General features: G+C 36.1%; 1 protein-coding gene across 10 annotated transcripts in view; it reads left to right on the top strand.

Moving 5' to 3' along the window:
* The window catches only part of Pam (peptidylglycine alpha-amidating monooxygenase), a 169,427-nt gene extending 144,039 nt beyond the window's left edge, over window positions 1–25,388 (top strand). For 2 of the 10 annotated variants that reach the window (XM_042690738.1, XM_042690733.1), the window contains 10 exons: window positions 1,242–1,358; window positions 3,332–3,404; window positions 4,924–5,134; window positions 5,498–5,698; window positions 7,829–7,944; window positions 10,344–10,443; window positions 13,617–13,670; window positions 20,972–21,169; window positions 23,866–23,919; window positions 24,558–25,388. In XM_042690738.1, coding sequence (XP_042546672.1) covers window positions 1,242–1,358; window positions 3,332–3,404; window positions 4,924–5,134; window positions 5,498–5,698; window positions 7,829–7,944; window positions 10,344–10,443; window positions 13,617–13,670; window positions 20,972–21,169; window positions 23,866–23,919; window positions 24,558–24,736 — 1,303 coding nt within the window. In that variant the 3' untranslated portion in view covers window positions 24,737–25,388. Of the gene's footprint in view, window positions 1–1,241; window positions 1,359–3,331; window positions 3,405–4,923; window positions 5,135–5,497; window positions 5,699–7,828; window positions 7,945–10,343; window positions 10,444–13,616; window positions 13,671–20,968; window positions 21,170–23,865; window positions 23,920–24,557 lie in introns of all 10 variants that reach the window. The other 8 variants (XM_042690737.1, XM_042690732.1, XM_042690740.1 and 5 more) reach the window with 4 other exon arrangements.
* Window positions 25,389–27,891: the final 2,503 nt, after the last annotated feature.

Raw genomic sequence — 27,891 nt, 5'->3', positions numbered from 1 at the left:
AAGGTACTGAGTTAAAATACAGAAATTGTTATGTTCACCTATTTCATTGGGATTGCAATGTGTGTGTTTATGTGTATACCTATCACAACTGTGTGTTGATGCAGCACTTTGCTTTTGAAAATTTAAATTACTCTCTTCCATTTCTGTAAATTAGTCTATTGTCCATTTTTACTTATGGAAAAGCTGCTAAGTAGAAAAAGTTTTACACCTCTAAGCATATTTTTGTTTCAAGAATAAATTCTGTTTTGTGCTTTTGAAACATTTTCAATGTTGTTTAAACCCTTGTGTTCAGAAAATAAGCACAGTAATATTTTTACAATCACTATGTTATCATTGTAGGATGTAAAAATGGTGATATTTCTCTTATAATTTAAAAGAAAATAGCTATAGAAGTTAAAATTTTGTTCAAGCACAGCAGCTCACAATTGTAATCTTAAGCTACTTGGAAGGCAGAGATCAAGAGACTCAGTTCAAGGCAAGCCCTGGCAAAAGTTCACAAAACCCCATCTCAACTACAAAAAGCTATTCTCCCAACTACTCTGAGAAATGTATACAGAAAGATGACAGTCCAAGTTGACCCAGGCAGAGAGAGAGAGAGAGACAGTATCAAAAAAATAACTAAAGCAGAAAGAGCTATAGATGTGCTCAATGGGCTGGGAATGTAGCTTAGTGGTAGAATGCTTGCCAAGCATGCATGAACAGTACCACATAAGCAGGAAAGGCCAGAAATGGTGTTCTGGCTCAAGTGGTAAAATGCCAGCCTTGAACAAAAGAAACTTAGTGACAGTGCCCAGGCCCTAAGTTCAAAACCTAGGACTGGCAAAAAGATGTTTCTCAAGTGGCATAATGCTAAGGCCCTAAGTTCAAACCCTAGTTATCAAAAAAAAAAAAAGTATAAAGCTTGAAGAGATTTTTTTAAAAAAAGATTTTAGTTACTCCAGCATTTCTCAGTCAACATGCTGCAAACCCTAATGCAGATTTTAACTCTTCTAGGGAAGTCTTGCCAAAGAGAAGATTTGGGACTGATGTGTCTGAGAGCATATTTCTTAGCAAAGTCAGTGTTGCTGCTCCCCTGACCACCTTACATGGATATGGTATACATTATAATCCAAGAGACAGACAGTGAAATCAAATGTATCTCAGCCCTTCTTATGATCTGTATTGAGTATCTTAAGTGAGTGTTCTGAACTTGTTAAGGAGTTTCTGGCTGTTTATTTTCTGTTCTCATGTGTTTTATTTAGCTCTTTTGACAGCAAGTTTGTTTACCAGCAAAGAGGACTTGGGCCAATTGAAGAAGACACTATTCTTGTCATTGATCCAAATAATGCTGCGGTACTCGAGTCCAGAGGAAAAAATCTGTGAGTTAAATTACTTATTTGTTATTAAGGCTTTTAGTACCCTTACTGAGTCTGAAACAGATCATGTACAGCTACTCTAAATAAAGTTATTATAAGTGGTTCAAAACCTTGACTATTATTGGAGTCATTGGGAAAGCTTGAAAACATTACACTCATTTAGCCATTGGCGATTCATGTGGCTTTATTTGAGAATATCTAGTCAGATCTTTTACTCATTTCAGAATTGCTATTAATAGATTTCAAATATCCTTCCAATACATGTAGTTGATATGTTATAAACTATTGGTTTTATTTAATCATTGCACATTATGTACATCTGTCATTATATCACAGTGTTTGTCATAAGCATATAAAAATAATGTATACAATCAAATTAGCCAATATGGTTAATTTATCAATTTATAATTATGAAAATCAGATTTTGATTTGTCCTGGGGTACAGATGACACTATGAAATCTAAGTGTTCTTCAAGCTTCAGAGAACAATTAATATACAATCTAGTGAAGTGAGTTTTTGGTCCACTATATCTGATGGCTAAACAAAAAAATTCTTCAGCAGAAAAATTACATACTAAACTCATCCTGTAGTCATTCTGTTAATAAGAATAAGAGGCTTTTGTTCTTCCCATTATTTTTGTTCTTACCATTTTTAGCTTTCCTTAGCATGCATATGTAATTTGGATTGAAAAGCCACTCATTATGTGGTCGTATTCCTAGATGGCATTTGGCAGCCAACAAATTTTTTTTTGGCTGATGTTCATGGTCATTGAAAGAAAGGGCCACCTGCTTCAGAGTCTTCTCAACCATTATAACCTGGCAGCTTCAGGAATGATGCCTATTCCATCTGCTTAACGGACAGGGCCAGCTTCTTTAAAAGTCAGGGAGCCACTGCTTTGAATGCATCTGCTTGTGGACATGGCAATAATGATATTTGCATTTTTCTAAATAGTATTCTCAGTTGAAAAATCAAGGGCCAAATGCTAATGCCACTCCACTGTTCTATGTGTGAACCTGTCTCTTTGGAGCTGTGTTCATTAATCAAGGGCATCTTCATCCCAGAAAGGTGTGAAGAGGGAACACGGAAACACTGCTGCTAAATCAGCATGGCTAGCAACAGGGTGCCAGTTTGAGAGCAAATCACAATCCCTTTCAACCACCAAAACAGAGGTCTAGCTCCATTATGCAAGATCAGAAGGCTACAGACTTGGCTCATGAAGAAAAGGTCTCTGGTGCCAACATCAAACAAAGCCTCAAGCTGACAGATGAAGCTTGTGATTCTCAAATGTCATTTTTTGCCAGAACTTCCTTAACTATCTTACCCATGTGTTGATTAATCCTGTCCAGGTTCCTTAAATCTGGGGCCTCTGCCTACACAAGTTTATAATTGTCTTACATACACAAATACACAATCCACACTGATTCACTAAATAAATTAAGATTCTCTAATGAGTGCTTAACACTTGTTTTGCCTGGAAATCCTTTTCTTTGTGCTTTTATCAGATTCAATAGGTACTCTTAAATCTTCTAAGTTATGTTTAGTCTTTCATATAACAAGATATTTTATTTCTTTGTAGTTTATTTAAACTGTTCAAGCTGTAGAAATCAATTGGTGTTTCTTGAGATAATTAGCTTAATTCCTATTTCTTGAATGTAAATATTTATGAGCTTAGAACCTGCTTCATTTTGATATTATTTGTATTGCTTATGTAAAGAGACTACACTTTATAGTTAATATTTACAATTTTTGAGTAAGCTTCATTTATAGATTTAATATGATTGATTAAATACTGTTTCAGCTTTGTCACATGGTGATCTCTATTATAACAGGTAATCTTCACTTAATTCATTTTAGTCTTTTGTATAATAATGAAAACATGTATTTATTCATGTACATATTGTCCTGTGGATTAATTAGAAATAAATGTATAGTTGGGGAATTCTAATCATGATAATTATTATTCTTGTTTTTTTAGGTTTTACCTGCCTCATGGCTTAAGTATAGATAAAGATGGGAATTATTGGGTCACAGATGTGGCTCTCCATCAGGTAATCTTCCCAGTTTGTGGTTTCAAATAGAAGGTAGCCCTGAGATTTTCTGGATCTCTTTCTTTGATTCAGTTGGTGAATAAGATGAGGATGGAACAGCCATGTGTTACTCAGTTCAGCCTGGTATAGCTAAGTATTCTGTGTTAGCATTATCCCCACCTCTGAACCTCAGACCTCAGCTCCTCCCTGCCCTAGAGTACCTGCCATATAGCTGGCCGCTCCCTCTCTTTCCTACCTACCCATGCCACTTGCCCCAGAGCTACCCACCTGGATGGGGGCAGACATGTATTGCTCCCTCTCCAGAGAAATATATGGCCCCTCTAATATACCTTATAATACTCTTTTCCCTGTGCCTGCCTGCCTGCCTCCACGTAGTACCCTGGAATGATCATGATGGATTCTAACATTCTGTACTTCATTCCTTCTGAACAACAGAAATTCATCTCTTAGGATCTAGAAATCTGAGCTCTGTTGAACCAATATGGTAGGCTGCTTCTGAGGATACTCTGTTGCCTTACAGACTGACAATGTCTCATTTAATTCTCAGAGGGTAGGGAAAAAATGTGCCCAGATACTGTGGGTCCCTTCTTACAAGGGCAGTAATGGTTACCATGAAGATTCAACCCTTAAGACCTAATGACTTTCCAAAAGTCCCACTCTACAATACTATCACATTGAGGTGAAGATTTAAACATGTACATTTTGAAAACATAGTTACTCAGTCTATACCTGAGATTTTTCTTTCAGCAATTCTTCCTGGGGCTGAAGGGAAGCTTAGGGCCAGATATGGAGCTTCGCTATAACACCCAGATGGGCCCTTCCTGTGTTCTTTCTTTGTTTCATTCACTTGCTATTTCCTCATTCTCGGTACTTACTTTGATTTTATCACTTGTGTTTTATGTTTTGTTTTCTAATCTGTCTCCATTATATGTAGAATGAAGCAAGATCTCTTGTGAACACATATTTTATGTCTAAAAATTCAAAATTATAAGGCATGGTGATGCACAGCTATAATCCTAGCTACTGGGGAGGCAGAAGTAGTTGTGGATGGTCTCCAGTTCTAGGGCAGCTCAAACAAAATTAATGAGAACTTATACAAAAACACAAAATACAAACACATGGGACATGGCTTAAGTGATAGAGTACTTTCTGTCACATACAAGGCCTTGTGTTCAAACTTAGGTATTCTCTCAAAAGATATAAATATATCTACATAATATTTAACTAGTTATAGTTAATCTTAAATTCTTAAGTTCTTCCTTCCATAAGATAGCCTGATTAACTAAAATGTATGTAACAAAAAAAGAAAAGGAAACAAAAAGAAAAGAAAAATACCTGTATAGGCAAAGAAAGCCTAGGACTGGGAAGATTTAGTCATGAGTCACATTGTTCTTTCAACAATCTTCAAACATCATCTAGGTGTTTATATTCTCATGATGTTCAGATAGTCTCAGTGGGATTGTGTCAATTGTAATCATGCAAAGTAGATAAGGCTTCTGTTTTTTTTTTTTTTTAAAAGGTGTTCAAACTGGATCCAAACAGTAAAGAAGGCCCTCTTTTAATCCTGGGAAGGAGCATGCAACCAGGCAGTGACCAGAATCATTTCTGCCAACCCACCGATGTGGCTGTGGATCCGAGGACTAGAGCCATCTATGTGTCCGATGGCTATTGCAACAGTCGGATTGTTCAGTTTTCACCAAGTGGAGAATTCATCACACAGTGGGGAGAAGGTACCTAGTGAGACTCTGGATCTCTAATCCCAACTGTTAAGCAACATCACCAGGAACCAAACTTTAGCCACTTCTCACATTCTTCTACATGTACAGTGAAGAAAACAGGGCCACTCTATATATTTAGTTGACTTAGTCACACTTCCAACACACACACACACACCATTTAAAAAGAAGAAAAAGATACTTTCTTTAAAATTTTGTCCAAATAGAAAATCTTTATTGTGTTTGTGGGAATAAACTTAGAAGCAGTGGTGGTATTTAAGGATTCCCTACCATGAACTTGGAAAATTACAGAACTGTAGAGTCACATTTTGGATGATTTCCTAAGTTGTATAACTGTGGCTTCTTTTCGTTCTCTAGCATCTTCTGGGAGAAATCCTACACCAGGCCATTTCAGTGTTCCTCACAGCTTGGTACTCGTGCCTCATTTAAACCAATTATGTGTGGCAGACAGGGAAAATGGTCGGATCCAGTGTTTTAACACTGACACCAAAGAATTTGTGAGAGAGATTAAGCATGAATCATTCGGAAGAAATGTATTTGCAATTTCATATATACCAGGTATTTCATCATCTGTGTGTGCGAGTGCTTGCACTGCATTCTTTCCTTAAAAGTATTTTATCTTGTCTTAATGTGAATTTTAATCATTTTTCTGTTAAGAGGTTAAAGATGCTTTACATATCAGATCTTAAAATATATTAAATTAGTATTTCATCATAAATCATTTCAATTCAAGTGACACTATTCCTTTTAAAGAAATAATGAAAACTCAAAAAGATTTAGCAGCTGTTTGTACTGCGTTTAAAATGTTCCCAAACATTGATTTTTCCTTTAATTATTATCATCTGCTCTAGTTACTAAGTGATTAATACTGTCTTCATACATCATCAACAGATGGTATATGCCTGACAGAATCAGCCCTCAAAATACTTCTGTTTCATATTTATTTTTAAAAAATGGTGGCCAGCTTTTTAAGTAAGGTTTAAAAAAAAATGAGGCTTATATCTAGCTAGAGACAACAACCAATAAAATCTTGAGGCTTTCTTCCCTTATTTTTAGGTAGATTTATTTTCTTTAAGAAATTTCAAAAAGAATTCAAACGTATAAAATTAAGATACACACAATTCACATTTTAATGTAACAGTATCGGTTATCTTTAAATAATAAATATTGAACAACTTAAAGTATAAAATATACAAAACACTTAAAATATAAAATGTCTACACTGTGTTATGGTAGCATTGATTTTACAATCATTATTATAATATATATTTATAATATTTTTTTTTAAGTTCAAGTCCTGGGAACTCAGCTCATGGGTGCTGTCCCTGAGCTTCTTTTGCTCAAGGCTGGTACTCTCTCTACCTTTTGAGCTACAACACCACTTCCGGCTTTTTCTAAGTAATTTATTGGAGATAAGAGTCTCCTGGACTTTGCTACCCAGGCTGGTCTTGAACTTCGATCCTCAGATTTCAACCTCCTGGGCAGCTAGGATTACAGACATGACCTACCATCACCCATTTAATGGTTATATTTTTATGCTATTAGGACACACAATAAAACAACTCAAGTTACTATACCAGGAGCGAATTTGGCTTTCCCACAGAATCAACCATATGATACTCTTAGTATCAACAAAAGAGAAATTCTCTGGTTGGTTTTACCTCAAACTCAAAGAATTTTTCTGTTAGGACCAGTCATTTGCTGAAAGTGATAACAAAAATAACTATAAAACTGTAAATATCTGGAGAAAAGAAGAAATATTGTTAAAATAGAATACTAGAAAAAGTTTTCTTTCTAATATCCGAAAACAGTAATTGATGTTTATTTTTCAGCGTGTTATACTAAAAAATCTTTATAATCTTTGAAGATGAAAACATTTTCAACCATGGTTTAGTGTTTGTAATTTCATGGTAAAAGTGACTATACCACCTTCTTGTGCATAAAAACAAGCACTCAGCCACATAGCTATTCTCACTGTACTGGTGTAGTATATTCTTTAATTCATTCATTTAAGCATCTTAGTTACGATTTAACCAAATAACACTATTTCTATTATTTCAGAGAAACATTACTACACTAAGTAATACAAATTTACTACAAAGTGTATTAGTGAAAAGATGATTAATTTCTTTTACTATGTGAAGAATACATCCTGGATTGTCCGATAAGCACTTCATATTTTCAAATTCCAGTTGTTTATAAAACTCAAATTATTCTTCTACATATATTCTAATTGCACTTATTTTCTTTGCATATTTCTCTCTGACTGTTCTTAGAGTGATTGTCGATAATGCATATGTTCCAAAAGATCTGCTACTCTAAAATGATTGGCTTGAATAACTTGAATTTTCCTCATTTGTATTTAGGATGCCTATATTATACATATATATACTGACAGAAAGTAATAATATATATGTAATATAGTATATATTATATATATAACTGCACATTCTTCATTTCTACTGGCTTTCTAATTTTTGTAGTAAAATGTGTTAGACCTCTAATCTATTGCTCCAGATCTAATTACTCAGTAGGCGATACTTGCTATGTGTTTTAGTTTCAATTTTTGTTGGTAATGGTAGGAAACAGATTAACCCTTAATATATTGTGTGTTTATATAATATGCATGTGGAAAGGCCAGCCTTAGTCCATACTGTACTGCAAACCTAACTAGATCTTTTGTCACAGGTTTGCTCTTTGCCGTGAATGGGAAGCCTTACTTTGGGGACCAAGAACCTGTACAGGGATTTGTGATGAACTTTTCCAATGGAGAAATTATAGATGTCTTCAAGCCAGTACGCAAGGTATTCATACACTACTTATGTTTCCAATTTCATAAGAATAAAACTAACGTTTGAATGTTGCCAATCAAATTATACTTGATTTTAGAAAAAGCAGAAGACATTACAACTTTCTTAGGTAGATTTTTGGTGGAATAATAATATGATGTTAGATTTAGAATTAATATCCTTCTTTAATATCTTTCAGATGAAAATTAGTATGGCATGAAAACTCTATGGTTCTTAGTAAACTTGGCATGTGATTTGAATGTAGTGAGAATGAAGATTGCTCTCTTAGACCTAGTAGAAATCTGGCTTACTTTTTTTTCCTTATAATGTTATTAAACAACAAGACTTAAAAATATCGTTTCCTGGAATTTAGTCCATTTCTATGGACTTGGTTTAGGCAACAGACTAAAGGCTAAGTAGCATCACAGTGGTTTGCCATTGTTTGTTCTAACGGTGCTGTTTTTACACAATGAGGCTGTGGTTCAGTGTTTCCATAGACTCTGTCTTCCCTGGGTATTTCTTCTGCATTGTGATTGCCAGTGACCAGAATGCTGACAGACTGCAGGAATGTGCTTGTGGCAAAACAGATATATAAAGCTTGGTCTACAAAAAGGATCTAAGAGTTATTGGCTTTATGGGGATCATAATGCAACAATTATAAGTCACTAGTCAAAGAAAATTTTGATAGTCATAATTCTCATATTCATTAAAATACCAGATTTGCTAGATTTAGAAAAAAAATCTCTAAAATGCCTCACTATTTTGTAAGTTAGTCAGTCTGTCAGTCTGGAGTTTACCAAATTTTATTGCAGGGATATGAATTTAGTACCTACTTTATATCAGGCAATATATTAGATGAGAATAAATAATTCTGAGCAGAACAGGACATAAGTCTCTTTCTCCTGAAGCTTTCCAAAAGTATAGTGTCCAAACCAAACAAAAATGTACCTGAAATAAAGGTTCTATTACCTATTTCTTTCTGTGGTTTCTTTTTGTTTTCCACAAGTAAGATTTTTCACAAGACTGTTTCATCTGAAAACCAATAAACAATATCAGGGTATAGCAGTCATAAGAAAGGAACTCATTAAAGTGATACTATATTTTTTTCCTCTAGTGTTCACGCACTTACTAATTATCTTCATGGTTATGCCATTTGAGCTGACTTCTTCATATTTCTTGGTAAACAACGTCCTCAGGGTATTTGCCTTGCTAACTCAATGATTACATAGTAAGTCAGCTAATATGTTAACTTTAAATCATTGGTTTATAACTCAAAACTAAGTACTAAGCAAGAGACAAGACTCAAAATGCCCTTTACTCTCATAAGAATCTGAGGATTCCTGAATTAAAATTTCAGGAAGCACTGTGCCCTAATCGCCAACATTCACCATTTAGCAAAGAATGACTCAGAATTTGTGGATCAATATAGCAAACTTGAAAAGACAATCTTACTCGATGATTAAATTTGCTTTTCCTTTTAGTAAACATGCTTGACATTATGCCAAAACATAGAAATGTATTCTGTATTGACTCAGTAGACTAAAACTAGATTATGAATCTTTTAGAGTTTTTATTTAATGTATCATCATCATAATGATTAAGTTTCAGTAAGGGAAATAATAGTGTGCATTAACTTCTGTGTAAGAACAGATTCATTTTCAAGTCAAAGGCCAGACTTTATACTGTGTTTCTTTGGCATTTTTTTGTGCATATCTATTACTTATATCCCCATCTCCTTAAAGGTTTCCTCTTCCACCATTGCATTATTTAGGAATGTTTACTTCTGAATCTACTGTACTCTAGCTTTACACTTACGAAGGGAAACAGATATAATAGGACAGCAGATACAGTTTTGTCAAACGCTGTCCATGAGTGTAAAATACACAGGCCTCTCCAAGTTTCTTTCCCTATAATCAGAGGAATAACATATTGTCTCTCATCACTTGCTTTCATGCACAGCCTTCAGTCCTTTCTTCTGCAAGGACATTCATGTCCCTCAGTGGGAATGATCTACATTCTTCCACATCAATAATAATAATAATAACAACAATAATAACAAATAGCTGGTTCTTTTGATTAAAAAGGCAAATTTGACAATGATTAATAGGAGAAAGATGAAAGCAAAAATAATTTAAAATAATTAGGCAATGAAACAAAACAACTGTTAAAATAATTTACTCAAATTTTCTCATTTTTAAAAAGAGTCAAAACTCAATGCCCCCCTAGCACTTTCCAATGTTTAGAACATTTCCTGGATTATTTAGGATCCAAATGAGTAAATGAGTGAAGCCCCTTGGCTGTAGAATTGCTTAGATGATAGTTATTTCTACTTTGATTTGAATTCTATATCTTGCTTTGATATCTGCCTTTGTGGAGATTCAAGAACACTAACAAATGGCTTCCTATTTTCGCAGCACTTTGACATGCCTCATGATATTGTTGCATCCGAAGATGGAACTGTGTACGTTGGAGATGCTCACATGAACACTGTTTGGAAGTTCACAGTGACTGAGAGTAGGTTTTTTAAAAAAAAAAAAAAAAACTGTATTATATTTTTAACTGTCTGCATTTTCCATCTGTTTTAGTCTTTAAAACTGAAACAAAACATTTGCATTTCCTTCTCCTCTTCTTCATTATGATAATAAGAAATCAGGAAAGAAGGCAGTAATTTAAAGATTTTACAAGGACTTGACTACTACCTTCCTCACATACCTAAGACCCTGGGTGAGAGAGAGAGACAGACAGACAGACAGACAGACAGAGAGAGAAACAGCAAGAGTGAGAGACAGAGAAAACAGACAGATACAGAGACTGAGACAGAGAAAGATACAGAAAGACAGAGACAGAGCTGTATACCAGGAATTAAATTAATCTTCAGAAAGTGGAGAGAAACATTATTTTGTTTGGGTTTTCTTCTTTTTTCTTTTTTTCCTGGCAGCTATCCCCTTGTTTCCACAGATACGCCACAGGAAATTCTTGATGCCTGAAGTAATGTCTGTTAAATTTAAAGCCTGTGTTAATTCCAGCTTAGTTCCAGAAGGAAGAGGTGGCTTTGGCAAAGCAGAAGGCTGATTGGCTTCCAAATGCAGCTTACTCCCACATGACTCTTTAGTGCTTGGTAACTGTTGAGCATTTAGGGACAGCACCATCTTTATCAGATATGTTTTCCCAAGTGAGAAGCACTTTACACTTTCCATTTAGCCTTCAGCATTCCCAAAATACTGAATTGCTCTATTTTCAGTAATTCCAAATGTTGTCTCTGGACAGATTTGCTCCATCAGTTTCTAGCTAGTTAGTGTTTGACTTTTCTAATTGTGTTTTGAATATTATTTTTAACTCTTTAAAAGTAGGCTAAGCCTAGCTAACAAATATGTTTTCTAAATTGAAGTGGGACAAATGCTAAGCTGGCTGTGAATTTCAATAGTCAGAGATGATTTTTTTGGGGGGGTCCAGTCGTGGGGCCTGAACTCTGGGCCAGGGCGCTGTCCCTTAGCTCTTCAGCTCAAGGCTATCACTCTACCACTTGAGCCACAGCGTTTTTCTTTTTTTGCTTATGTGGTGCTGAGGAATCGAACCCAGGGCCTCAGGCATGCAAGGCAAGTGCTCTACCACTGAGCCACCTTCCTTGCCCCTCAGAGATGATTTTTAAATGGGACAAGGCCTAGCAGCAAGTGTTCATAAGAAAAGATTTCAGGGTAGCACATTTCAGGTATCCGAAACTGAAATGACAAGGAGATGAAAATTTGGTGAAGAAAAATGTTAATAATAACAGGAAATATAAATTGTAACAAGGAGAATGTATAACTTATTTTAAAAGTAAAAGCTGAAGTCTAGAAGCTTTAATCAGATCCAATATAGGTCGTAGCGACCTATTTAGTAGTTGCCATATTCAGTATTATTCTGTAAATAACTTTGACTCTTTTTGAAATAAGGATCTGGTTAAAGTACACATAGATGCCTTTAGAATACTCTAACCTCAAAGTTACTTCACATTTCCATGAAAAGTGTGTCTTTCACAACCTGCATTTTCAAAGAGGATCCTAAAGATACAGGTAGACAGAGAGAGAGAGAGAGAGAGAGAGAGATAATCCTAGCAACTTTTAAAACAAAACTTCTGGGCTGGAAAGGTGGCTCAGTGGTAGAGCGCTTGCTTTGCATGCATGAGGCCCTGGGTTCCATTCCTCAGCACCACATAAGCAAAAAGAAAAAAGCCGGAAGTGGCGCTGTGGCTCAAGCGCTAGCCTTGAGCTGAAGAGCTGAGGGACAGCGCCTAGGCCCAGAGTTCAGGCCCTACGACTGGACCCAAAAAATAAATAAATAAATAAATAAATAAAACAAAACTTCTAAAACTCTTATGGATAGAAAAAGACTTCAGAAATTTAGCCAATACCTTCATTTTTTCACATAGAAACATGATTCTTGATCTTAGTAAGATTCTACTTTAAGACCATTTATACCACCTAGTGGTTGGTACGGTATAAGGATGCATATCTGAGCCATGGAGGGAGGATTTTCAAAATATATGTGGATAGTCTCTTCCCCAGGTTATAGAAGAAAGGAACTGCAGTATTAGTGTTGCTTTTGTGTGGTTGTGTGTGTGTCTGTGTGTGTATGTCTGTGTGTGTGGTTGTGTGTGTAATGCCAGTCCTGGGGCTTGAACTCAGGGCCTGGTCTTGAGAACTGTCCCTGAGCTTCTTTGACTCAAGACTAGTGATCTGCCTCTTGAATATAGCTCCACTTCTGGCCTTCTCTGAGTAGTTTATTGGAGATAAAGAGTCTCAAAAACTCTACTGCCCGGGCTGACTTGGAACTGTGATCCTCAGACCTCAGCCTCTTGAGTAGCTAGGATTACAGGCATGAGCCACCAGTTCCCAACTGTTTGTTTTTTAAAAGTTTGCTTATGTGGTTTTGATAAAACCCTGGTTAAGAAGCACTTCAATGTAGCATACAACTTTAAGGGGGGAAAAACCATATCATAATGCAGAACATGATAAGTCTGGAACATAATACCAGTAGCACAGTAAGATTGCCATTGGAGATGAAAAATTGTTGGTGTATTCATTAGTCAAATCTATATATGTCGATTTAAAGACTTGTAATCCAACATGGTTGAATTAGTAATCATTCTAAGATTTAGGGTACATGCAAACAGAATCACTTAGTGTTACAGAAACAAAACAGTATCATGACGTCCAAAAGTCAAAGCTCATCATAAAATTAAGGTTCTAGAAAAACTATCTCAGTTGCCTAGTGATGGCCATGAGGCTCTGAGTACAATTTCAAGTACCAACAAAGAAAAAAGAAAAGAGAAGGAGGAAGGGAGGAGGAGGAAGACAGAAGGAAGGAAAGAGGGAAGGGAGGGAGGGAGAGAGGGAGGGAAGGAGGGAGGGAGGAAGGAAGAGGAGAAGGAGAAGAAAGAGAAAGGGAAAAAGAAGGAAAAAGAAAGAAGAGCAAGAACAAGAAGTAGAAGCAGAAGAAAAGGAGAGGAGGAGGAAGAGAATATCAAATTTATTGTGCTCAGCTTTCCCTAGGATATTTTATCCAAGAGCCATAGATGTGACCCCTAAATTATTATTAATATATTCAATGCATTAGGAAATAGTTTCCTAATGAAGCTAACATTAAAGTTAAGTTCTCAAATACTCTTTTTGGGAACTCTGATTTTTCTCTTTCTTGTGTTGTTACAGAAATTGAACATCGTTCAGTTAAAAAGGCTGGCATTGAGGTCCAAGAAATCAAAGGTTGGTCAAATTCCTCTTCCAATTGTGAAACCAAAGGCTATTTTTGTTGAATTCTTTTAAGACTCTTGATTGCAACTTAATTGGGCTAAAAATATATAGGCCTTGTATATTATCCATGACTTCTGCTATGTGCTGAGCCTTGCTTGATGCCACTGCTTTTTCTGATAAATGGAGTAGTCAATAAGGATCTCAAATCATTGATTCCAAGTGATGGAATGTGACTGGAAATGTAAGAAATTTATGACCAGTTAGCAGGAGAGGAAAAAAGGGAAATAGTCACTTTTAGAAATATATTAACTCCAAACCAGCAGAAAGACTTGTTTATCAGAAAAGGTCTTTCCTTAACGGGTTCTAGTAAAAAGAAGAAAAAATTACCCTTGGTGAATTAATGCTGTAGGACTGTGAAAAGATCAGTCATTCCCTAACTTTGTATCATAATAGTTCTTAGCCCTTAAGTTTATTGAGGTTCTACATGGCAGGCACTGCAGCAGGTGTATTGGAAATGAAAGCATGCCTGTCCTCAAGGGACTTACAGCCTAGAGTGTGTGCGTGCACACCACACACAAATACACACACACACACACACACACACACACACACACATCATTTGAGATTCATATAGGGAAATGGGATCTAGCTTCTAGTATGCAGCTACTGGTCTCATTTGGAATCTGTCAAATTATTCTACCCTTTTTGCAGAATCAGTTTGTATTTGAACATGTTCTATTCTCTACTGGACTTTTAGAGGCAAGAACTCACCACATTTCTTGTGAGGTGCTCCTAATGTTTAAGTAACAAAGTGATCCTTTTGATAGTAGTTTTAAAAATTATTCACCAAGATCATCTGACTTTACCTTAGAGTTACATGTTTTCCTTTCTTATGAAAGCAGGCTTACAAGAGATGAAAAGAAGCAAAAACCAAGAGGAACTTTAAGGATTTTACATAGGCAGATAACAAAATATTGCAAGTGCAAGCTTGAAAGGGGCAAGAATAGTATAACTCAAAGTAGCAATCATTTGGCATTTGTAGAGCTCCTTCCCTAGTGATACTAGTGCCATTCATTTCACACTGTACGCTACAGACGCCTTTCTACCCTTACATACAATTATTGGTAAGTTACATTTGTCCCAAAATAAAAATGTTGAAAAACATGGTATTGTTGACAATAGCTACTTAAGGGATGAAAGCCAGGGCTATATGAAAATAATTGGGCTTAATCCTTGCACCAGTCACATAAGGCTCACTATTTTCCCCATTTTACAGATGGAGAAATGAGGATCAGAATTATTACTGAGATTGTGAATATTTGAGGCAGAGTTTTAAAATTAAATCCTTTATTCTTACCCCTACTACTATACAGCTGAAGAGAGAGTGACCTTCTCAATTCATTCACTGTAAAGTTCTCCAAGAAATGTAACATAAAATTGATTATAGTTTTTACTGACATCTCTAGAATTTCAAAATGGCCTCAAACTAAATGGTTAAGTGCTCTGTCTCTCTCTCTCTGTCTCTCTCTATGTCTCTCTCCTCTCTTCTCCTCCTTCCTTCTCTCCTTTCTCTCCTCCCTCTCTTTCTCTCTCACTCCCTCACACACATCGTTGGTTGTAGTGATTGAACTGCTTATATTGTTTAGAACTGCTCAGTCATGCTGACCTCATCTTGAGAGATCACTGAAGGGTGAATAGCACCCTCCTATAGGCCACTTTCTGTCTCCTTGGTGCATACCACTGAGTTTGTTAGTCAGAAAACCTCCAGTTATATGGGAAAGTCCAGCAGCTCAAATAATAAAGTCTATTAAAGTAAGTCCAGTTTTTAATAGTGTACATTTATATGCTAGGGGTTTGATTGTGATATTTTCACACATCTTCATTGTATGCTTTGAATATATTCACTCCTCCATTCTGATGCCATCTCTCCCTTCTACCCTTTCCCCTTTCAAGCCAGTCTAATTTTTAAATATGTTTTTATTGTAAAAATACTATGCAAAGGAGTTACAGTTACATGAGTAAGGTAATGAGTACATTTTTATTGAGCATTGTTGCCTCCTCCTTTGTTTTTCCCCTACCGTCCCTTCCTTTCCCACCTCCTCAACCATTCCGCCCCCCACCTCCCCGCAGCCCCACCAAAGTTATTTTCAACATAGTGTCTTGTACATCTCATTGTTACAATGGGTCAACCTATATCCCTATTTAAGGATGTTGTTTTTTCCCTTCTCTTCCCCAAATTAGAAAAATGTATAAGATGCAGGGCACCAACATCACATACAGTGAAAACAGGGGTTATACCATGGGGGAGGAACATACAAAGAAACAAAAAAATCACCTAGTACATTATAAGTATGTTAAAAAAAAAACAATAGCAAGCAAGAAAAAAATATTTGTGTCCCTATCTTGGGGTTCATTTCGCTTAACATCATCTTATATAGTCATATATACATAGCTTTTGACCTGTTTCTGCTTGTCCTAAACTTATACTGGTTATTGTAAATAAGGGAAACCATGGGACCTATGTTTCTTTGGGCCTAGATTACTTCACTTAATATAATTTTTTCGAAGTCTTTCCATTTCCTAACAAATGGCTGATGTTATTCTTTCTGATGGAGGAATAGAATTCCATTTCTCTGTGTGTGTGTGTGTGTGCGTGTGTGTGTGTGTGTGTGTGTGTGTGTGTGTGTGTGTGTGTACCACATTTTCTTGATCTATTCATCTACTGAGTGGGTTGGTTCTCTATCTTAGCTATGGTAAATAATACTGTGATAAACATAGTTGTGCTGGTAGCTTTAGTACCAGTCTAGTTTTCATACTTATGAATACCTCCTCACAAATGAAACTATTCTCTTTTCCTTTGAATCCGTATAACTCTCCTTAAACCTTGTTTTGTAAGATTATAGTCTTAATTACAAAAATAATTATAAATCATGCTTGATTACTAGATCTTATCTTTTATCAGCATTGTAAGGCTTCAAACTACACTTTATACTGGGGTGGGGGGGACATTCAAATTGAACAACCTAATAGATTCACCTTAATTTTAAATCTCCAAATTTGAGAGGGTTGATTTTGTTTTCATATTGTTTGGGTGGCACTGGGTGTTGCACTCAGGGTGTGGTGCTTGCTAGGCAGGTGCTCTGCACTGGCGGTATATCCCAGTTTGAGTTTTCTTTGATGTCTCTAAATCTCAATTATGAACAGTTACATAGTAGGAGTTGCAAGAATAAGAGAATTACAGATGATGAAAACACATAGGAGAGTAATTTAAAATTTCAAAGACAATCATTAGAGATAAAACAGATTGCTCATCAAAAGTGTAGTCTTTATACTCCATCCTCAATAAAAGATGGTGATGGTAAATCAGTCTCAAGAATATTAATAAAACAAAGAAACCAACAAAGGAAAACGCTCTCTGGTGCAGGCAGCTTCTTAAACCTATGGAGAACAATACATTTTTGGAAAAACACTTTGCATTTAAGAGCAAAGCAGAGACAGAAAGACAGAGACAGAAAGTCATAGAGAAAAAGAGAAGTCCTCACACTATACATACTTTTTTTTGTTTTTCAAAGTATTACTTGCTAGCATTCCATCTAAAGCTTTCAGTCTTCCGTTTCTCATCTCAGTAGTGAACTGAGTAGCACATGCTGTGTTGCTGTACATAATGCCCTTCATTTACTGTCCCAGATACTGAAGTGCCTTCTATTAAAAAGGAGAGTTACATGCCTGTGTGAGTGTGCACACACATAGGAATGCAGTTGTCTTTCTAAAGGTTGCAGTGCTTAAAAGAAAAAAGATAGCAGTGGATCTCAGTAGACTCCATGTGGAAAATGAACTACATGACTTTTGGGTGGGGATGTGAGGGAAAACCTATGAGAAACAGACAAAGGAAAGGGGTAACATGGTTTAAAATGGAATGTACTCATTACTTGACCTATGTAACATCACCTCTACAGTAACAAAAAATATATTATAAAAATAAAATATTAGGGCTGGGAAGATGGCTCAGTGGTAAAGTGCTTGCCTTGCATGCATGAGGCCCTGGATTCGATTCCTCAGTACCACATAAACAGAAAAAGCCAGAAGTTGTACTGCGGCTCAAGTGGTAGAGCACTAGTCTTGAGCTGAAGAGCTGAAGGACAGTGCCCAGGCCCAGAGTTCAGGCCCACAACTGACAAAAAAAAAAAAAAAAAGTATTACTTGGAACTTGACATTCCTAATAATACCAAGAAATATTTAAAAAATAGCAAAACACATTTGAAAAACATCCATCTTATTGTATATGTAGTTTATCACTGTACAACCGGAAAGAAATTATTTTGTTGGAACAGTGAACATATGTTAAAATTAAAAACATTTATACCATAAAAAGATGATTTGAAAGAAAAAGAAAAAAGAATATCTGAGAGGTGTGGCTTACATCTGTATTCCTAACTACTCAGAAAGCTGAGATTGTTATTTGAGACCAATCTGGCTAAAACATTTTCAAGATAGTATCTAAACTAATAAAATGCTGTGCAATGCATCTGTCGTACCAGCTACATGGGAAGCTAAGTGGGAGGATTGTGGTATTGACTGGTCCAGGCAAAAAGCATGACCTCATTCAAATAAATGGCAAAGACCAAAAGGACTGTATGGGAGATAGGGTTTAAAACTCAGAGCCTTAAGAAACAAATGACTTTTTATATAGCATCTTTAAAGATTTATTTCCAAATACCTGTAAAAATGCTATGAGAGTGTGACCTTGTAAGATTTTAAGACATTTTTGTTCTAGATGGATATGGATAGCATCTTATAAAAGTACCATGCTCAGTTCTTCTTAATGTTCCAGAAATCTACATCCTAGCTAATCTTAGTGTGGATGTCTTCACTCTTCATTTATCAAGGTGGCCCTAAGTTACTGGTATTTTTAATAACAAGAATTTAGGATAAAGTATGGAGGTGACACTTTTTTTATTTTTTATGTTTGAGGGGATTCTTAAATTATAAATACTATTTTATGATAAAATTTTAAGATTTTTATCTATAATGGCTCTTAAGAAAAACAGCAATATTGCTTCTTATAAGACTGACCCTTAAAATGTTTAGCCTCTTCTTAAAAACAATATACAACATCTTTTAAAATATTGAACATATTTCAGCTTGTTCCAAAACTTAAAATGTACAAGCATTTTTAGTAGCTGACACTCAAAGTACAAAATCTGGTGTGGAAATCTTGAAGTTCCAAAGTGGTATGTACCTTCTGCAAGTTCACTAGGTTATTTCTGTGCATTTTCTATGAATGCTAGGCTGACACATTTTTGTCTCTCACAAATGTTCTTCACTTTTCTTTCCATTTAATGGAGCTCATTCTTGGCTCTTCTTTGTCAAAGTTACCAGCATATTGATTATATTAACTTCAAATAGATCCACATAATGGCAAATAGACAATGTTAAGTAACTGTTCGGGTTACATTGAAACAGAAGCAGACCCTTTGTCAAACAGCAACAAGTTCTTGAATAGTTCAACACCAAGCAATTAATTCTTAATTTCATAATATATTTTATTGTTTTTTCTTCCTACTTTGACATGAACCAAGTTTAAATACAGAGCAACTATATGTAGATTTTCTACAGTAAGAGAAAAACTGGCATAGCAGTGGTCAAAATGAGTGTGAATCACAGGCACTGTTCTCTTTGAAACTGAGATTTTAAAAGATCAAATTGGAACAAGATCTGGGAATCAGTTCTTTTCCTTCCTTCCTCTCCAACTTGCAAAGAATCATTTGAGTGGACAAGAGAAAACATCTAGTCTCCCCTTATCCATAGTACAGGGAAGGAAATGAAGAATTTGACACCATCCTCAAAAATGCCTGACATGGTGTAAGAGCTCAATTGATATGCTGAGACTATAAAGGGGCTGGCTCAAAGTGTTGAAGCGAAAGTCTTCAACTTGCCTGTTTATTTGCATCATAAATTATATGTATAGTGTGCTGTCTAATTTTGGAGCATTTCCTTGTAGAAGATTCCAGCAAGCCATTAAGTCTATACATACTAAACATCACCTCATTTTTCGGATTGTGTTAGGCTACCTATTTTGCCCATTTTGTCAAAATCTCTATGAGGCCATATCATGCACTGTATATCACAGGTAAGAAAGAAATGCCAAGACACTGAAGTTCCAGAAACCTTGTGATTGATTGATTGATTGATTGATTGATTGATTGATTGATTGATTTAGTCGATTGTGGGGCTTGAACTCTGGGCCTGGGTGCTGGCCCTGAGCTCTTCAGCTCAAGGCTAACACTCTACCATTTGAGCCACAGCCCAGGCTGACTTTGAACCACAGTCCTCAGATCTCAGCCTCCTGAGTAGCTAGGATTACAGCCCTGAGCTACTGGCACCTGGCACCTTGTGGTTCTTGTGGCAAACTTTTAGCCCAAGCAAATTCTTACCAACCTTTGTACTCCAAAAGATTCTGTACAAACACATGTGCTTCTTGGGTCACAGAAGCCTCAAGTACTAATCTCATTTAAATCAGTACTTATTAGGATCAATGAAGTATCTTCTTGTACTATGTTTTTCTTCCAACAGTTCTTCAGATCTGATAACTACCCATACCTGCCAGTGTCACAGAGTAGTAGCATCAATTTCTTCCATCACCAATGAAATGATAAACATTTAACTGCATTATCTTTTGTTGATAACTATGTAAAAGAACCCAGTCCCCCCAAGAAGATAGGGTTGCTTTTCCTCACTAAAGTCTTAGAATTAATATGTCTAAGTATGCATATAATGTGCAAAAACTTCATTGAACATGAAAGAAGTTAATAAACTGGAAGTACAAGGAAACAAATACTTGATGAGCACTTACATCTGATGGTTTTATGAAGGAAATGTTGTTCTCACAGTTTTATACGTGAGGTTACTGAAGGCCATATTTAAGTAACTTGCCCAAAGTTATACAGCTCATGTACAGGAGAATTGGAATTCAAGCTCAAATTTGTTTGCTGTTTGATCTTAACTTTAGAAAAACACAAACAAAGGATTATGAGGATTTTTGGAGTTATAACTAAGAAAGGAAATGAAGGGTAGAGTGAAAGGAAACACTTTGAAGTGGAAAACCATATAGTAGGAATAACTATTATCATTATACTTGATACCTGCCTTCACCTGTTTGGATGCAGACATTGACACACGAACCCCACCTACATGCAGTATTTTCAACAAGTTCTTCGTGAAGAGTTGTTGACTTGACTGGGCAGGGGTGGACGGGAGGGTTGTGAGATCTCTAAGTCAGTTGAATATTGTGAACTCTTCTTTCCCTGAAGAAGCCGAGACAGTTGAATCCAAAATGGAGAACAAACCCACTTCCTCAGAATTGCAGAAGATGCAAGAGAAACAGAAACTGATCAAAGAGCCAGGCTCGGGAGTGCCTGTGGTTCTCATTACAACCCTTCTGGTTATTCCGGTGGTTGTCCTGCTGGCCATTGTCATATTTATTCGGTGGAAAAAATCAAGGGCCTTTGGAGGCAAGTAACATGAGCCCCTTGAACTTGGAACCTGCCTTTGAAAAAAGTGTTTGGCCTAATTACCTTCAGGAGTTTGTTCCTAATTTTTTTTAGTGTCTTTGGGAGTTGTTTTGTTTTGCTTTGATGCTCTCTACTGTTTTTGATGTTATTGTCTATGTTTCAAATATTGTCTGTAATTAGTTTCTGGTAGAAAATATGTCTGGACACTGTGGAGTTTAGGTAGCTCACTATAGTATATCGTTTACCATTGTCTGTTAGCAATTGCCTTACACCCAATTATTATCTCCAAAGAAACTATGTGTAGAATCAGGGAAGGATTGGCTGACCAATCAGAAAGTAGATGGAAGTGTGTGGTGCTAGAAGCATCTCCATCCTCATAGTACCCAGATCTGCTGTTTTGAAGCTGTATTTATTTCCCACCAGACTGCCACTAGCTCCTAGCTACATGACATTGGGCAAGTTACTTAATCTCTCTAAACCACAGTTTCTTCGTGACTAAAGTAAAGATGAAATACATACCCTGTGAGGCTGTACAAAATTAAATGGAATAATGTAAATGAAGCATTATGCAAAATGCTTGACACCTAGGTAGATTATGAAGAATTGAATAATGAGAGACATGTGTTTCAAACTTCAGAATTCTCAAGAAACCAGTATTTCTACAAGAAACCATTTGGTAGATTTTGAATGGGCATAATTTTGGCCATCAGTCTTTTTCAACTAAACAAAGTGGAGTTCAATAATGGGGTCAGTATTTTATAAAAATCATAATTACAATGTAAAACCCAAGAGCTGGGTTCCTTTCAGGACATCCAAATAAAGAATTAGCTCAATCCTATTTTCCACCTCTCAGTAGCAGTCCCTTGGCAGAGTCCCCAGTTTCCCAGGCAAGAAAGCATAGTTGTGCCTGCAAAGGAATGTGTGGACCATCATGAGAGGCAGCATTTAACTAATAAATAGCCTCTGATCCTATTTCAGGTTCAGGCGGCCATGGCTGGGCGTCAGTGCCCATGACAAAACCCTGACCCTGAAAAGGGGTACTGTTGGAAACAGAACACCAGGAAGTCAATTAAATAAATTGTAAAAGGAAATTTTTCTTAGACTGCCTTTTGCCTTTCACCTGCAGTCATAAAGCTGCAAAAGTAGAGTTAAGTGTTCCAAGAAAGGACTTCTGCTGACTATTGTTATGGATCTGGAACTGTCATAAACAAAAAGAGAAAGACACACAGTCTTCATTTACCACTTACTGATATGTCTCTAGTACAAATAACAGTCCTTCACACTAGAGGCTTAATAAATAGTTGTTAGAAAAATGATTGAAAGATAGAAAATGATTGAAAGAATGAATGGAGCTCATAAAATAAGGCCATCTGAGAGATTATATGATGTGACGTGACATACAGTGGCTATAATAGAGGGTGATAAGTATGGTAATAAATACTCAAATTAGGAGCACATGGGGCCTGGGGGCAGGTAGCAGGAATTCTGCTTCCCATCTCAAAATAGAAGAAAGAGTGACTAAGGAGTCAGGAACGTTTCGTCTCTCCTGCTTGCTTCTAGGGAGACAAAACATGGCAAAACCTTATAGGGATGTGTTGGAAAGGTAGAAATCCAGCCTAAATCACAGGAAATGGCCATTGTTCATCCACCATGTATTTAGAAAAAATGTAATGCCATGCTGTTTGGTCAAACACACTTAATTCCAAAAGTAGAAATTGCCAGTCTAATGTTTGACTTTCTAACAGTCCTATCAAGTCCTTCTCCCCGTTTTTGTCTTCCCCTTTCCTATTGATTCTTCTGCCTTTTTTCTGTCATCAGTTGTCTCCACAATGTTGCTTCCATTTCCGGGTGAGAGACCTGATAGGCAACCTGAGCCTGGCTTCTCTGACTGGGAAAAATGTCTGGAGATATACAGCAAGGGAAATAAAACGAAATCCATTGGGGTGGCTGCCTCCACATGAGAAACAGAAAATCAGTTCCCTCACTCATTCCTGTGGGAAATGGAAGCCCCACAGTGAGCACTTCAAGTGCTTGGAGATTACTCAGTTGGATGTCCTGCACCTTCATTTAAACTTTCCTCAAAGGGGAAAAGCTCTACGTGGATCCAAAGCTCTTTTTAATGTATATATGTAAATTATTTTAAGTAGTTGTACAAAGGGGCTTCAATTCAACACGTCAGTTTAAAGAGGTCACATACTGTTCTTAAGGGAAAGCCTACCACAGCTGTTCCTAAATTGTAGCAACCAAAGCTTTTGATTTGTTTTTACAAATTATTGGTAACTTAATTCTGCCCAAATGCAAATAACAAAAATGTGTTGAGTGTTTACTGTATATGCACCAGATACCACGTCTCTAAGCTCATCAGATGATATGTCCTATCTAAAACCTTATAGACAAGACCATTGATCCCTCATTTCTCAGAGAAAGAAAAAATCTGAGGCTGAGGGAATTCATTTATCAAAACTGTAGTTTGTAAGAGACATAGGCAGGAGCTAAAGCTTCATTTACATGTTGGTATCTGTGAATCCCAGACCTTTATGTACTTATTTCTTTTCTTAAATGTATGTATAAAAACCAAGCCTCCTTAATCATTTAAAAGTTCCTGGTTTTGTGTTGAAAGCTGAGTCCATAGATTTTGGAAGGTGATTGGGACTTACTTTGAATTGTGCCATCTTTTGTTCCCCCCACCCCAACAGATTCTGAACACAAACTCGAGGCCAATTCAGGAAGAGTGTTGGGAAGATTTAGAGGTATGCTGTGACCTTTTAGAGTCTTTGTTTGGTTTAAAGTCAACAGGCTCTTTTTCCCCTCTTGATAAGCAAGGAGACATTTCCTGATTTGACTCTTGGTAGACAGTAGAACATCCCCTAGTATAAATGCAGAATGCCAATCATAATCTAAAGGCTTTGGTAGCTCATTACCCAGTTACCCCTTTTCTAATAAAACTCATCTTGTCATTCTGTATTATCAAATTTGCTTTCCCTGCCTTCTTTCCAGTTTCATTTGTCTTTGGTAAGTTTTCTGTCACTCATGTTGGCATGTCAATGTGGTCATACTGAATATGACCTCTTCAGAAAGTCATTGAAATGAATTGCTGCTTGACACATGCCCATTCTGGAGAGCCGGGGACAAGCTGAAGGTGAAAAGTGAATGTAAAATGTTCTTGTAAAAACCCATACTTCTGGAAAGCTTTTATTCCTTATTTTAATAAGTCTGGCAGTGATATTCATCTGGTTCTGTAGTAAAAGCATATCCGAATGTCATTCCTTTAAAACAAACTATCTTATCCCCAAATTTGGACCTTGTTTACAATTCAACACTCTCAAGGAAACAAAAAACTCGTGCAAAAACATGATTTCAATTCTACATTATTATTTGCTTTCTTCAGGAAAGGGAACTGGAGGATTAAACCTTGGAAATTTCTTCGCCAGCCGAAAAGGTTACAGTCGCAAAGGGTTTGACCGCCTTAGCACGGAAGGGAGTGACCAAGAAAAAGATGAGGAAGATGGGAGTGAATCTGAAGAGGAGTATTCAGCACCCCTACCCGCACCAGCAACTTCCTCCTGAACACCAGGCTTTCATTTGGCTTGAATGAGATTTACCAAGAATGCCAGATTCCTTTTTCCTGTAGCACGTTGAAAGTTTTGTGCATTTATTATTGTCCACTGTACTAGTCTGTGTGGGACTGTACACAATTTATTTACTCCATTTTGGTTAAGTTGGCTTCTGTTTCTAGTTGAGGAGTTTCTTAAGAGTTCACAACAGTGCCATTGTCTTTCTATGAACATAGAATAGAGAAACAGTCCTCTTCCTCCATCCTAGTTATGAATCTAATGATGGAAGGTTTGCTCATTTACATTTTTGAGACTTTTTTGTGGATGTAAATAACCCCATTCTCTGCTTGAACACAGTATTTTTCCCAATAGCACTCCATTGCCAGTGTCTTTCTTTGGTGCCTTTCCTGTTCAGCATTCTCAGCCTGTGGCAGTAAAGAGAACCTTTGTGCTACATGAGGACAAAGCTGATAAATCTCCTATTTTTTTAAAATCACTAACATTATATTGCAATGAGAGAAAGAAAAAAGTCTCTATTTAAATTCTTTTAATTTTTCTCTTCAGTTGGTGTGTTTCTGGGATGTCTTATTTTTAGATGGTTACGCTGTTAGAACACTATTTTCAATATCTGAATGTAATTTGTGTAATAAAGTGTTTTCAGAGCATTAGCTGTCAGAGTGTATTTTGTGATTTTGACATATTTGCAAGATTTGTATACTTTTCTAATTGTACAAACCACAGATATTTAAAATTTACTCCATGTTTTCAACTGGAACATATTGGCTGTGAGAAAGTTAGAATATATTTTTTCCATAGGCAAAACAAATTTAAGATCTTTCTAAAAGCATTTGTTTGTTCTCTATGAAGAGTCAGTTTTTTGCGGGTCATATTTTGCCTGTAGTATATTAGCCAGTAAATTTTAGTGAAGGGTGGTGACAGCTAAGAGGAAATCTATCCCAAATGATGTAGACAAGTAAATTCACTAATTTACTAGTAATAATGCTTTTAAAGAATAATCTCATACAAATTCCTGTCTATCCTTATAGTCCTATGGATATCTCTTACTGGGACTGCAGATTATTTTTAGGATACTATTTCCATAATCCATCAATGCAATTTAATATAAACATGATTAATATTCATTTTCACAATGATTGGCCTATAGAACCTTTTCTTCAATATGTCTACTTCCATTTCAGGCATCAGTAATCTCTAGTAATCAGAATACTAAAGATGTAAATGAAAATAGTACAAACTATTAGAAAAGATGTTTGAACGGTTTCTAGTTATGTCATTTTTTTTTAAATTTTCAATGCAATCTAGATTTCTCCTTCATAATTAATCCCAAGGAGGATCAGGCTGGGAGGTTTTTGTTATTTTCAATATATTGACTTCATATTCCTATTTTATGTGTCCTCGCCAAGTAAAGGCTTCAGTTATTTCCATGTTCCTCATTCTCAAAGGCAAAATACGTTTTACCTCCCTCTGACCATTCCTTTAAGCCTCTTTCACCAAATCAGGGTATGGAGTTAACGATAACACTGTTCTTACATGTGTGTACAAACTCACTGTAACTTACTATTTTTTTAAATCAGAATTAGTCCAATACCCTGAGCCAGGTGCTATATAGGTTGGCTTTGATGCTTTTCAGACATTTCCAAGCTTAAATAATTAGTTGACTTTTAACAACATTCTTTCTGTACTGCAATATTTGATCATCAGTTCTATCCAGTAAATTTAAAAAGAAAACACACACCTAATACTGTTCTTGAGAAGTTTTACAATGGATTCATTTATGAATAAAAACAACTCAAGTGTTAATATGCACGGAAGCAAGTGAAAAAAAGGGGGAATTTTTTTCCTAAAAATGGAAAAATCAACAAGATTAACTCCCAATCATACAGGGATGTGGACTTGACTTCAGATTTTCTAGATGCCCAATAAACAAAATTGGATTTTTTCTAATTCACAAATTCATTAAACATTTCTTAATTCTAATATTATGATCACAAAGTGTACAGGTACATTTTGATGGTCTGTTCCTGTGTATGACTTTTAATATAAGCACATTCTAAGAAGGGAATTATAAAAGAGAAAATTTGGAAAAAAGGAAGTGCTCTTGGACTATAAAATCCTTTAGCTGGGCACCAGTGGCTCATGCCTGTAATTCTAGCTACTCAGGAGGCTGAGATCTGAGGATCGCAGTTCAAAGCCAGCCTGGGCAGAGTCTCCATGAAACTCTTATTTCCAATTAACCATCAGAAAACAGGAAGTGGCGCTGTGGCTCAAGTGGTAGAGTGCTAGCCTTGAGCTGAAAAGCTCAGGGTCAGCACAGAATTCAGGCTCAGAATTCAAGCTCCATGACCAACAAAAAATAAATAAATAAAATAAAATCCTTTGCTCTTCTATCTAGTACACCATCATTCTACTATTAATTCAATTGAATTAATTTTAATTAATAATTTATAAACTAAAAATGAATGTTCTACAGTGACTTTAGGCTTTCTGCTGATTTTGTCCTTAATTGTTTCACAGTAGAACCACCTGGGAGACTATTGCTTTTTTTTTGCCTGAGGGGAGTCAGTACTTTGAGCTCAGGGCCTTAAAAGTATAACCAAAGCAAAAAATGGCATGAGTGTGGCTCAAGTGGAACGCTTGCCTAGCAAGAACAAGAGTTATGAGGTGAAATCACAGTACTGCAAAGACAGTATCAAAACTGAATGGATTACCTTAGCAGGACAGCATGGTAGACTTAGCCTATTTATATAAAGAACATGTATATGAATCACATGTAAAGGGAAAATAAACCTAGTATCACTTTCCAGCATGGAAATGGGCCACATTCATTCTAGAGAATATGTGGATGATAGTAAATGTGACTCCCCTCAGAGCTTTTACAATTTTGAAACACTTAACACACAAGTATGTCTGTCAATCATATATCCAAATTTCAGACATGAAATAAGGGCATGTATTTTCTGGGATCCAAAGTAGCAGACACTATTCCATTATAGAAAAGGGGTTGAACAATGAAGGCTTGACAATAAACCACTTAGGCTTAGATATAATAACATGTGCATAATAGGAATTTTATTTTTTTAATTTGACTATAAAGCTATCCATTTTGAACAAAAATGCATTTTATCATACTATCTTAAATAAATTGGT

Source organism: Dipodomys spectabilis, unplaced genomic scaffold, assembly GCF_019054845.1.
Source record: "Dipodomys spectabilis isolate Male_0828 unplaced genomic scaffold, ASM1905484v1 ptg000140l, whole genome shotgun sequence".
Taxonomy (NCBI): domain Eukaryota; kingdom Metazoa; phylum Chordata; class Mammalia; order Rodentia; family Heteromyidae; genus Dipodomys; species Dipodomys spectabilis.
Note: the sequence above shows the minus strand (reverse complement) of the source record. Positions and strands in the feature narration are given on the sequence as shown.